General features: G+C 40.6%; 1 protein-coding gene across 1 annotated transcript; it reads left to right on the forward strand.

Annotated features, from left to right (window-relative positions):
* Nucleotides 1-197: 197 nt before the first annotated feature.
* On the forward strand, nt 198-9645 carry LOC109471284 (cytochrome P450 2C31-like). The gene is made up of 7 exons (XM_019770568.1): nt 198-567; nt 1333-1475; nt 4173-4383; nt 5461-5744; nt 6391-6579; nt 8192-8327; nt 9458-9645. The coding sequence occupies exons 1-7, from the start codon at nt 198-200 to the stop codon at nt 9634-9636; spliced, it is 1512 nt and encodes a 503-aa protein (XP_019626127.1). The 3' UTR covers nt 9637-9645.
* The last annotated feature ends 3574 nt before the right edge of the window (nt 9646-13219 follow it).

Genomic DNA, 13219 nt, shown 5'->3' on the forward strand with positions numbered 1-13219 from the left:
TTTTTCTATGTGGACATGAAACAAACGCTAGCTTGCGAAATGATATGTAACGATACGCTACCTGAATCTGTCACGTTTTACATTTCACAGAGACAGCTCTGTTTACGTTTCAAGGACAGCTGTGTTTACGGTCAGCTTGCTAGACAGGTGTCAATGACCCGAGATGACCTTGGAGAGGTACAACATTCTTGAAGAAAATGGCGGCTGGCGTGCTCTCGTCAGAGATTCTTTACCTTCCCCGTTTAAATCTCCAGACGTCTCTTGTGTTCATCCTTGCCTTTCTTCTAGCGTGGTTGTATCTCAAACGCCCGAGGAACCTGCCTCCCTACCCGGCAGGATGGTGGCCTGTTCTCGGGCACCTCCTCGCCTTGGGCCGAGCGCCTCACCTCAAGCTGACGGCGTGGAGGCGGGAGTACGGGGACGTCTTTACTGTTAGGATCGGGACGGAAGATGTGGTGGTTCTGAACGGCTACACTGCCGTCAAGGACGCGCTCGTGGATAGGTCCGAGTTGTTCGCCTCCAGGCCGACAAATTACATATTCGACCTCATCACTGGGTTTGGGAAAGGTATGTGTTACTAAACCTGCTTCAAGGTCAACGTTTTGTTGTGGATTCACGCATGAATGATTCGTGGCGTCAAGTTTCTGCTCTGGCCAATGCATTTCACTGGCAGTATGCTGAGTTATATCTCGTATCTTGTTCACCATAGCTATGTACCCTACAGGCATTTTACATTTAGTTTTTGTAATAGTGCAATTATACTACTGCATTTAGCAGCCCATGTTGTCAAGAGCATGCATCCTACTAGCCGTGGACGACTCTAGTAATCCTTTTTGCATGATAATTCCAGATACAGAGTCGTGGGGCACTCCATAGGCCAAAACCAACCTTTGCCGTGCCATGCCGGGCCTCATGCAACGGGCCGGCCCCGGATTTTTGGTGTCCCTGGCTTCCCGACGCACTCACCTGCTAATTTGTCCCTGTTTAGCGGGCCGATTCTTGAATTCAACATGGCGCCGATCGTCTAGGATTTGTATGGAGTTACGTGCTCTAAGGCCGTGTTGCGGTTAAATGCTGCGTTTGTTTAGGGTCTTATCCCCCCGGCCCGGCAGGTGAGTGCGTCGGGAAGCCAGGGACACCAAAAATCCGGGGCCGGCCCGTTGCATGAGGCCCGGCACGGCAAAGGTTGGTTTTGGCCTATGGAGTGCCCCACGACTCTGTATCCGGCATTATCATGCAAAAAGGATTACTGGAGTCGTCCACGGCTTGCATCCTACATACTACTTTCGTCATAAATCCTATCTGTTGCATACATGTACATGGACGCACCAGGTGTGGGTAGTGCACGGTGGGGAAAACCCTTCAAACAGAAGAAAAAGTTCGCCTCCACAGTCCTGAGGACTCTCGGTGTGAAGGAAGGCCTGGGCAGCATGGAGGGGAAGATTCGAGAAGAGACGGGCTGCCTCTGCGCCAAGGTAGATTCCTCACATATTTTCGCATGTTTAGGCCACACCGACATAATTTTATGGATGGCATCCTCTGAAAACCAACAAACTAGTGCGCGCAGGCGAATAAAAAAAAAATTCCGGTCAAAAATAAAAATACTACTAAACCAAAGGAATACAAAGCTGGTATTGTGAATTTGCAACTGAGTTCTTGAGTCGTGAAGCTTCGATAGCCTGGGTGCCCAGCTCCGTATTGTCGCTAACTACCGTGGACTACCCAGGCCTAGAGCCAGGCAAGAGCCTCGGAGAATGTGATCTTTTTTTTTAGGACGACATGAGAAAAATCAATGTGCGCGCGGACACTACCAGGTGCATAAATGTGAAAATTATGTGAATTTCGTGCAAAATTTCAAGGAAATGTGAAAAAATGTGATGTAATGTGAATTTTTTTGAGGTTCAACAGCATCACATTTTATTACATAAGTTCACAGAAAATCATATAAAATAACATTTCTGAAGCGCGACACCTTTATGTGAAAAAATGTTATTATTTTGCGTCACATTTTTTTCACATTTGCAGTGAACGGTCCAGAAAAATCACATTTTCAAATGTGAAAAGATGTTATCTAAATGTGATGTTGGATCTCCTCCCATTATGTGAAATTATGTGACTGCCTGTATGTTCTTTTTCCGCCGATGTCTATGTGATTTTTATGTGAAACGTAGTCTCAGTGAAAATGTGAAACAATGTTAACCTGAGTCACATTTTTAAAAATGTGTCTTCATGTGAAAGTTATGTGAAATGGGTTTGACTACAAAATGTGAAAAGATGTGAAGACATCTGGCATTCCGCGAAATGTGAAATTTATGTGATGTTCACGAAAACGCAAAATGTGAAAAAATGTGACATCAAATCACATTTTTGACATGTGAAATAAATGTGAAATTAATGTGATTCGTGATTACACAAGACCGGGAATCATGTGAGTTGACAGAATATGTAAAAGGTAAGTGTACTTGTGGGTCTTCTCCACTGAATGGGCTAATCATGATCATTTGTGGGGCAAGCGCGCGAATGTGTATTGTAAACAATACAGGCCTATTACCTTATTGTATGATGTGATTATTATCTATCATTCAGTACTAATCAACGAACAAAAGGTGTGAAAACCCCCTCCACTCCCTCTCGCGTGCCACTCTTGTGTTGCTAATTATCCATTTTACAAGTGAAAGCGCCGAATATCGCGACACATTGATAGTTTGGCCAAGGCCAGTCAAGGCGTTTAAAACACTAAAGTAAAGAATCACATGTTTGAAACCCTTTGGTCCATTTTGTAATGGCAGTCTGTACAAAATCTCATGTAAGCATCATGAAATACATCAAGTTAATGCTTTAAACTTATACAGTATCTTGAAGAACCGAATTAATGAGTCCCCAAGTCACTCGTTAGGACAAGTAAACAAATAAACTCGCAAACTCGTGCCAGATATTTCCGTCCCCGACCCGTTATTAAGGGAATCCCTGGTATGCACCGAAAAAGTACAAGATTAAAACTAGAATGGGGAGTTCAGCCTCCTTAATTTTTNATAGGCAAATGTGAAATTATGTNAAGAAGCATTTTCACATAAAATAACATTCTGACCTCTTATGTGAAAAAAATGTGATTTGAACTTCACATAATTTCACATTTGACTCCTTTCAGTTTGCGGGGTAAAACCGCTTCACATTTCTTCACATCTTCTCACATTTTGAATTCACTATTTTTTTTGGCCATGTTTTCGGGTTGTGTGATTTCACATAATCGATTCACATTTTTCAAACAGTTACATTGTTTCACATAAAATAACATTTGACGATTCACATTTTGAAAAAAAATCACATTTTGGGTTTCACATATTTCTAATGGGATTCACATTACATCACATTTTTTCACATTTCATTAAAATTTTGCACGAAATTCACATAATTTTCACATTCATGCACCTGGTAGTGGGATGTCATCCATAAAATTGAGTCGGTGTGGCCTTACTGATAACATTCGGTCCTTGCGTATTATATTTTTTATTATAGCGCTTGCTAAAGAGGCAGTGACTCTTCTGAGAAGTACGTTGAGCTCCTTCTAGAGAAAATCTAGATCAAACCCCTTTATTGGTGGTGAAAATTCCTATCATTCCACTCAGCAAAATATCGTGATATTATTCTTTATCTGCCTGTTGTAATATTCTTTATCTAGAAGTAAAACGGTTGAATCATTCAACAAGTCCATTACGTTCTCGCTACGTTTTTTTTTCTCGTGTAGGTTGATTTCATTTCATTTTATTTATTTATCCAGGGGTAGCATATCGCCAATGGCGGTTTTCAACCCTCCCTGTACAGAAACAATACATAATATAATAACAGAAAAAGTAAAAGAGCTAACTTGGGTACAATCATAATCGTCGTGATAATAAAAGGAACAAAGAAATATAAAATAATAAATAATATAAAATAAATAATAAATAAATATAAATATAAATATAAAAGAAACAGGACAAATTAATAACGTACAGAAAACAAACTGAATAATATGACAAACGATGTAAATGATAGGAACAAAAAATATAAAAGAATAAATAAATATAAAATAAATAATAAATAAATAAATATAAATATAAAAGAAACAGGACAAATTATAACGTACAGAAAACATACAAACTGAATAATATGACAAATGATGTAAATGATAGGTTGCTGAAAATGGAGGCCAGCCCTTTGATCCCCAGAGTGACCTGCAGGTCACTATAGCGAACGTCATCTGCTCCATGGTGTTCGGAAATCGCTTTGACTACGGCGACGAGCGGTTCAGGGAACTGTCAGAGGCGATACTTGTCACGATGGACCGACTGGGAGCCGGGCAGGTCATTAACGTGTTCCCGTTCCTGCGATTTGTCCCTGGGGGTAAGTACAATGTATCTGCTTGAAGGTTCATCTGAGTCGGTAAATTACATTATAAAAAATTTAAACTGTTCTCCAACTCTATTTCAACCTTCGCTCATGCTGGGGTCACAATTCCCATACGGGGCCCGGTCGGGCAGCTTTTGGGAGCAAAAACTACGATACAGAAGACAACAAAACATCGAAAAGTTCTTAATAACAATCATGTGCTCTATTTCTCTATATTCTTGATAAGAATAGTTAATTTTTCGTTCGCACAGACAGCCCGGCCGGGCCCCGGTTTTGAAATGTGACCTAAGCATCAACCGGGACGGGGGGCAATATCGGCTTTAGACAACCTTTGACCCTTTACTGACGTCACATGCGGGGAAAATCACGTGTCCACAGCATTTTAGTCAGATAGCTGAGGAAGACTGAGTGATTCAGTCGAAAATTCCGGTGAGTGAAATTTATGAGTTGGAGAACAGTTTAAATTTTTCATAATACAATGTATCTGTTGAAAGTATAAAGTTTTGTTTCACACACAAGGGAAATGTTCTCACATAGAGGTTTTGATCAGTCACTCTGGTCTTATTCAATAGACTGACCCAGTGAGATTTGTCATGTGGAACAAAATTTTAAATGAACATTTATGATACAGTGTATCTGTTGTAATTCTAGCCGAGTGCTAGCATATCATTGAGCTACTTTCAGGCTTAGAAATAACTTGAACTTAATCATTCATCAGTTTCCCATCCCCAGAATGCAATGCGAAAATAGGGGGTCTAAACTCATTTGCATATTTGTTGTCAGATGTCCCCCATAGTAATCTAATTAACGTTGAGCATAAAATGCCCCAACACCCCAAAACACAGTGAAAAGCAAGCTGTTTGACGTCAACAGGATCATTGCGATGCCTTCCTGTCCTATGCAAATGAGTTTAGACCCCCTGTTTTCGCATTGCTTTCTGGGGTTGGGAAACTGGTGAATAGGCAGCGAATGCTATTAGGTATTTTCTGCCTTGTTGTTATAGAGAAAGCATCCAAGTGTCCAGCCCTTCACGTTAAGTCTAAAAATAACTTATATTTCTCCCCATTTCAGTGAACAGGTCTCTCCACGATGTAAACAAGTGTAGCGCGAAGATCCACGAGTTTCTCTGGGAGGAAATCTCGCGCCATCGCCAGGCCCTGGACCGCGAGAATCCGCGAGACTTCCTCGACTATTGCCTGGTCGAACTTGAAAGGCAGGAAAAGGTGGAAGATTTCACCGAGGAACAAGTGCTATATCTCGTGTACGACGTTTTCCTCGCTGGACTGGACACACTCTCCAACACAGTGCGATGGTGTCTGCTGTACATGATCATGTACCCAGACGTCCAAGAGAAGGTACATGTCTGTTGATTCTATGAAGACGAAATACACTTTATCTCAAACTGTTCCTTTCATATCAACGCTTGAAATGAGTTGACTATTCAAACTTCTACAATTTACCACAGTTTTACTAAACTTCCTTTACCTTCCGAAACCCCAATAATTTTGGAAAAGGTGGGACATTACGTCTTCCATGGTCTAAAAAGGAGAAGTCAAACCCCTAAGATATAGTCTTAAACATAGCTATAGCTCTAGACAACTATCATTTATCATGTACATTTTAGTTATTTTATACTCTGTTTCATTGTTCTTTTATGTTTGTAATTTGCAATTAGCCTCTGGGCACGAATTTGCAATAAACTTCTTATTAAGAATAAATTACGATACTAACGCGTTACTCTCCAAGCAGAAGTTAGGTCTGTTTGATCTTGTTTAAAAGCCTTTTTATGAGTTTTGTCGGGTCTCTCTATTTTGCCAACTTTCTTGGAAGGTATCCTGGCCTTATAGTAAATCCTCAAAGTACAAAACATGACTGGACTCCCAGAAACAGACCTAACTGCTACTTGAAGAGTACTTAATACGTGTATTTATTTAGATAAACAATGCTAACACCTTTTCACTGTTACCTGCTTTCTCACGGCTCAACCAACCTCACATGTAGGTCCAGTCGGAGCTTGATGCCGTTGTTGGAGGCGCCCTGCCCACCCTGTCCCACCGTGCCCGGCTGCCTTACACCCAGGCCACTGTGATGGAGGTACAGCGGATCCGCCATGTTGGTCCTCTCGGTCTGCCTCACGCCACCACGCAAGACGTCACAGTGGGCCAGTTCCATCTACCGACGGGAGCTAAGGTTAACTATATAGAACAGCGAGCAGATTATTATTGGACTGAGCAGAGCACTTTGGACTAATCTCTCTGGCTGTTTACAGTTTAGAGGTATATATCCAATATTTTGTCAAAAACCTCTCTGTTACATAGCGGATCATAATGACCCCCAGTGGGGGGTCTTCACGCTTCGTTAAAATGGAAAAAAATCTCAAGAATTATTCCAAAGATCTCAATACTGTAACAGAGAAGTTTTTAACAAAATATTGAATATGTTCCTCTAAGCTGTAAACAGCCAGAGAGATTAGTCCAAAGTGCTCTGCTCAGTCCTGTTATTTAAACCACGCTGTGTCAATGTTCCAACTCTCATCACATGTATGGCACAGCCTAGGAATAGAAAATAGGCATCTAATACAAGTAAAACATGACAGAAAAGGGGCATCAAAAGTCACCTACCTGAGTTTAGGCCATCCAACTCACACATTGACTGGGTAGCACATCATCTAAACTGTCTATTTAGACCAAAATTTCAAAATCCTACGCACCTAAACATAGTTAGAATTATTGTTTACAATGGATGATGACCTCTGACCTCCCATGGACAGCACAGCAATGCATGTAAACATATATCTTCTTTTCTGTGCTGGACATCTCAAACATGGCTGAAAGTCTGTTTTCTCAACAAAATAAAAATTCAAGAAACCTTACCTGTACCATCCAGCTCCAAAAAGGCAACATTTTCCCCAAAAAATACTTTTTTACATTTGGTTTTGTCTTGCCTATCTCTATATACTAAAACGTGCACCAATAGACATGCGCGGATTCCTGGCCTTTGCCCTGTATGGATGGAAACAAGTCGCCACAAATGCTTATGCATTTTTTGTGAAACCTTACTGAACCCTTCTCTCATCATACTATTGAACTCATGATCATCAAGAGCTAGGAGAGAAGACGATTGGGTCTAGGCAATCTTTGGGTTACACTACTACTGCTACCTTGTACAATTCTCGTCTTGAGGGATTATACTTATTTATAGTCGCTGAACTCTAGCGGCGGCTTCCTCCATCCTTTCCTGTCCTTAGATTCCTCTGTATACAGTCTGATAGTGATCAGCCTGCCATTTTGTTTATTTGTTTATTTGTTTATTATTTGCACGTATAAAAAAAGCTACATAATCAAACAATAACAATAAGAGAATATGTGGGGTAGGCCAGAAACCTAGGTGGTTTTTAAAGGGCCTACCCCAAACAAAGGTAACTATGATACATGACAAAACATATTCAAATTAAACATCAGAATTAAACAATGAAAAAATTGATTAATCAAACAAAATCAAGACACAGAAATAATAACTGAAGTGTGTAAACTAGTTTTTACATCTACGAAAAGAAATTTTTAAAAGTCTTATAATTCAGGTCGCTGTTGCAGAAACTGATTAGATAATTGACATAAAAATTAACGATTAAAACAAATGATTAAAAAAACAAGGAAAACAAACAAATCAGATTGTAGTGATACTGGGGTTTTGTAAGAAAAAAATTTTAAAAATTCTTTTTTTATTAAACAGGAATTGACCATTCCCTGGTTTGTTTTGTCCCAATTTATTTTACTGACATTTCTTTTCCAACTTGCTACAGGTCATGACGAACCTGCACTCCCTCCACATGGACCCCGCCTACTGGCCGGATCCGGACCGGTTTGACCCCGGAAGGTTTCTGGACGCAGAAGGAAAGATCATTAACAAACCGAAGTCATTCATGCCATTTTCTGGAGGTAAGTATTCTAAGACTTATCATGAAAGTTCATCTGTGTTGGTACAAATCATTATGAAGTAAAGACTAAGCTTTAACTTCTAACACTTAGATTATAGAATTGGGACTTACCCCAAATTTTCAGTTGATCATGACTCCATCAACCTTGTTCACGGAATGGACCCGTCTACTCTTGGAACGTGACGTCAGAGACAAGTAGTAGCGGGTCATACGCGCCAGATAACTAGACAGAGACGGGGGGCGACACAAGTTATCTGGCACGTATGATCCGCTACTACTTGTCTCTGACGTCACGTTCCAAGGGTAGACGGGTCCATTCCGTGAACAAGGTTGATGGAGTCAACCGAAAATTTGGAAATTAAAGCTTTGTCTTTAATACATAAGTATTCTTAGACGTTTATCCCAAGTTTTGTTACGTCACTTCCAATGCTTAATAATGTAAAAATGAGAGACAATGAGAGTCAATGGGTGTCAATGAGAGACAGAAGAAAATGTCCAGACCATGTATGATTTATGAAATAACTAATAAACTGGTGGACGTACCAACTACTAGGTACATATTACCAGCCAAAAATAGAACAAGGAATAGTCATGCCTATAGCACAAGAGTTTGATATCACCCAAGAATTGAGGTGTTCAAAAACTTTCTTCCTTGAGTGGAACTCGCTGTCACAAAGTAAAGCATGAGCTTTAAACAATGTTTACAGTAAAATGCAGCTGCCGCCGCACCGCATGCCTGCGAAGCTGGTGACTGTTACGCCGAAGGGCGGTTATACTTGCTGTACAGATACAGAAGCTGGTGTGTTACGCCGAAGGGCGGTTATACCGGCTATACAGATACAGAAGCTGGTGTGTTACGCCGAAGGGCGGTTATACCGGCTATACAGATACAGAAGCCGGTGTGTTACGCCGAAGGATGGTTATACCGGCTATACAGATACAGAAGCTGGTGTGTTACGCCGAAGGGTGGTTATACCGGCTATACAGATACAGAAGCTGGTGTGTTACACCGAAGGGTGATTATACCGGCTATACAGATACAGAAGCTGGTGTGTTACACCGAAGGGTGGTTATACCGGCTATATCCAGATACATATAGAGGCCCTTCAATGCACTGTGATATCTCTCCAGGAAGACGCACGTGCCTTGGAGAGCAGCTCGCCAAGATGGAGCTATTCCTGCTGTTCTCCAGCCTGCTGCAGAACTTCACCTTCAAGCCGCCAGAGGGCGCCCCTCCACCGTCTGATGAGGGCATAATGAGAATCACACTGATGGCTCACCCCTTCAAGCTGTGCGCAATTCCACGTTGAATCGTTATCTGAGGGCCTGCATGGGGGTAGTGATTACGAATTACGCAAAATTTTCGGAGGCTGCCTACGGTTTGCGAAGACTAAAAGGCCTGATTACGCCTTACGAAAAAGGGCATGCAGGCCCTCTTATCTCGCTTCGAAACACAATGGTGATGGGACGATTTATTTGCATCATTGTTATTTTTCTTAACAACCCTTCCTTACCCTTGTCACTGCTGCCTGATTACCTCCATGAAAAATGGAGGTATTGCTTTTGGCGTGTCTGTCTGTCTCTGTGTGTACATGTGTTTGTGTTTCCGCACATTTGTAGTCAGCATAACTTCAGAACGCCTTTATGGATTGTGATAATATTTGGTATGCTGGTAAGTCTTAGGAAGACGAAGATCAAGGTCAAATATGGGCCTCCTGGTGGATGACCTTGGTACTGCAGCAGAACTTCCGGTTTTTGTATCTTTTGTCCTGAACATGCTATGGTCTTGATTTTTTTGGTGACAGATAGCTTTTCCTGTCAGGAATAAGTGGTGTGGGTTTGGTCTCCCTTGCGGCTTGTTCTGGAACTGCAGGGGACTTTCTGGTGAAATCTTTAAAAGCCAGATGGGAACAACGTATTTTCGTCATTTTTGGTGTGTAGGTAGCTGAGAGAGAGAGAGTTGTCCAGAATCAAATGCATATTATGCAAATAAAGAATGAGATTTTATAAGTACGGTGTTTTATATTATAGTACTTTATACATGTAATTTGTTTAATCTATGGCAGGCGGAACATCAACAGATACCAATTATGCAAATAATGATCTAATTTGCATATTTAATATTTTAATTCTGCGACTTCTTATTGGTGAATGATGAGAACTTTATACCTTGTGACATGTGTAAGTTACCCAAAGATTAACACGACTATGTATATATTATGTTAATGTAGAGGTCATTTACATTAAATGAGGACATGTTGAAATAAGGTATGACAAAGGAGAGGAGTTTTACACTAGAAATATTGTCATTTAAATTTAGAAAATCTAAATTAAACTAGACTATCCTAATAACGACCTTATTTTCATAGTCAGTGAGACAAATAAAAAACATTTACAAAAAGTCAAATATTCTATGGAGGTATGAGATCTTCGAATTCTCGTTTCTTTTGACGTCATCCCGTAATTAAAACATGATTGTCCACAAATACACGACAAGGGCTTCGGATTCTTGCCACACAACTGTACCTCATGAATTATTAATCATTGTTGATGGAATTAATTATTCATCACTATTTGTAATTTCCTGATGCCTGCTCAATGTGCAACATACAAACGGCATTCCAGCTATTGAAAGACCGAGTATGACGCGATTTCATGATGATTAAGTGACATTCCTTTTCTTTTCAGACGATACAATGAAGGTTTTTTTTTCTTGCTGAGATGGTTCTAAATTTAGCCAGCCTCCACCAGGCCTTCCTACAGGGGTGCTGATTGTAGCAATCGGCAAAAAAGGGAAATAGTTGGCCAGGAGAGTCAGTCCTTGCGTTAATTTCCTCCTTCGAAGGAGCCAAACTCCCCTGGGAATTTTTTTACTGCCCCAAGAGAAGCTAGAAGTCAAGCTGTTGTATAATTTGGTTACCTGAGTTATCTATGTTATACATACAATTCTCAGTTACTTCTGTTTAAGTATTAACTTATGTTTTATTATTTCTGTAAACTGGGCCCCACTGAAAATCAACTTGTCAAAGCTGGTGTGTGAAAATGAAATAAATAAATAAATAAACCCAATAAAATTAGCCAGTAGTGACCACGTATGCTGTAGAATGTAGTATAACATTGTACATAGTCTCTCATACCATTGTATTTTCTTTTTCATACACGTTGTTTGTATATGTAATTAGCTCTCGGGCATATATTTGCAATAAATTTTCTTCTATTATTATCCTTTTTGTTCAATTTTACTATTTTTGAACCCCCGGTGTTAGAGACTAAGACTTAGCCTCTCCTGACTTCCTGGTAAACTACGAAAATTATAGAAATTGTCCAACGTAGGAGAAATATTTTGCAGAGGTCCATCGAAGTACAAATGTTGCCCCTACAGAAAATGAGTTTTAGACTGACTAACGCTATTTAGACCACACCGTCTTAATTTTATGGATGACATCCTCTGAATACCTCTAAACTAGTGCGCGCGGGCGAATAAAAAAACTCCGACCAAAAATAAAAATGCTACTTAAAGCCACAGGAATGCAAAGCTGGTATTGTGAAAATGCGGCAGTACACAGCAAAGAAAACGACAAGTCGGCACATGCTGGCTTTTTGTATAATTTTTGAATCAACACTGTACGTATGTACTGAGTTCTTGAGTCGTGGAGCTTGAGTAGCCTGGTTGCCATCCTCCAAAGTTACCACCGGCTACGTATTGTCGCCAGCTACCATGGACTTAATCCAGGCCTGGAGCCAGGCCAGAGCTTTGGAGGACGTGATTTCTTTTTTTTTTTTTTTTTTAGAACAGGTGAAAATCAAGGCGCGCGTGGATGTCATCCATAAAATTAAGGCGTTGTGGCCTCAGCTAAATTTTAAAAGGAGCTTCAATTTCAAGCGTCTGGAAAGCACTCTGAGTAGTGTTTTTACTGTAGCGCTGTTGTGTATTGTGATAAACCCCCTTAGTGAGGACAGTGCACAACTATAATGCGTGTTTACGCTTCTGTGATGGTGTGATTGTTGACACACCAGAGGTGAGCTTAACCTGGGATTTTGGAGCCATGAATTTTACATTGAGTCCATCTCCTGACCGTGTGTAAATACATAAGGGCCTGCAGTGGGGGGGGGGTAGTGATTACGAAGTACGCAAAATTTTCGCCGCCGATTATACGAGTTACGTTAAATTCTGAGAGCTGATTTCGATTTTACGCTTTGCCGCTTATATACTGATTACGAATTACGTTGATTTTTTGCGAGCCTGCCTACGGATTACTACTAAAAGGCCAATTACGCCTAACGAAAAAGGTATGCAGGTCCTATATACCGCTACCCATGTCTGCACTGACCTCTTCTACAAGGACTTTTGTCGCAGGACAGGAGCACGACAACAAATGTGGCACTCTGGAAACTGTCGTGAATGTGTTGTAAGAAAGTCAGCTTATGACTTATTATATGACTTAAACTTGAAGTCAACTTTTTTTTGCTTATGTTTCTTGCTCCCAGGCGCACTATAATTGCAAAGTCTATAGGGCATTGGGGGGTGGGGGGACTTTTTGGAGCCAAAAGCCGGGACGTGTGCCTGATAAACAAAAGAAGGGCTGACATTGACACTGATGTTGAGTATTTTTCTATTGTCCCCAAAATGTCCCAAATTGTCTTTAGTTGTTCCAGCAGCCTAATCTTAAGTGGTCTGTGGCCATTGGACCAACTTTAATTCCGAGCCCTGACCAAGGCAATTTCAGAGATTATCTAAGTCATCTGTTCATATAGTAGGTTGAACCAATCCTATCCTGTAACATAATGATATCTAAGGTGCAAAAATGTGATGTCGTTGACGGAAAACGTTACTTGTTTCGTATTATACGACATGCTGGTTCTAGCTATTTATTGGTGGTACCCCAAAATAAA

This window comes from Branchiostoma belcheri, unplaced genomic scaffold, assembly GCF_001625305.1.
Source record: "Branchiostoma belcheri isolate BF01 breed outbred unplaced genomic scaffold, Haploidv18h27 scaffold245, whole genome shotgun sequence".
In the NCBI taxonomy this organism is placed as follows: Eukaryota; Metazoa; Chordata; class Leptocardii; order Amphioxiformes; family Branchiostomatidae; genus Branchiostoma; species Branchiostoma belcheri.

Excerpts from the sequence above, each read along its gene's own strand:
- LOC109471284 (XM_019770568.1), top strand. The coding sequence starts at position 198 with ATGGCGGCTGGCGTGCTCTCGTCAGAGATTCTTTACCTTCCCCGTTTA. Across the intron at positions 6,580-8,191 it reads ATCTACCGACGGGAGCTAAG|GTCATGACGAACCTGCACTC; the intron begins GTTAACTATATA and ends AACTTGCTACAG. Across the intron at positions 8,328-9,457 it reads ATTCATGCCATTTTCTGGAG|GAAGACGCACGTGCCTTGGA; the intron begins GTAAGTATTCTA and ends ATATCTCTCCAG.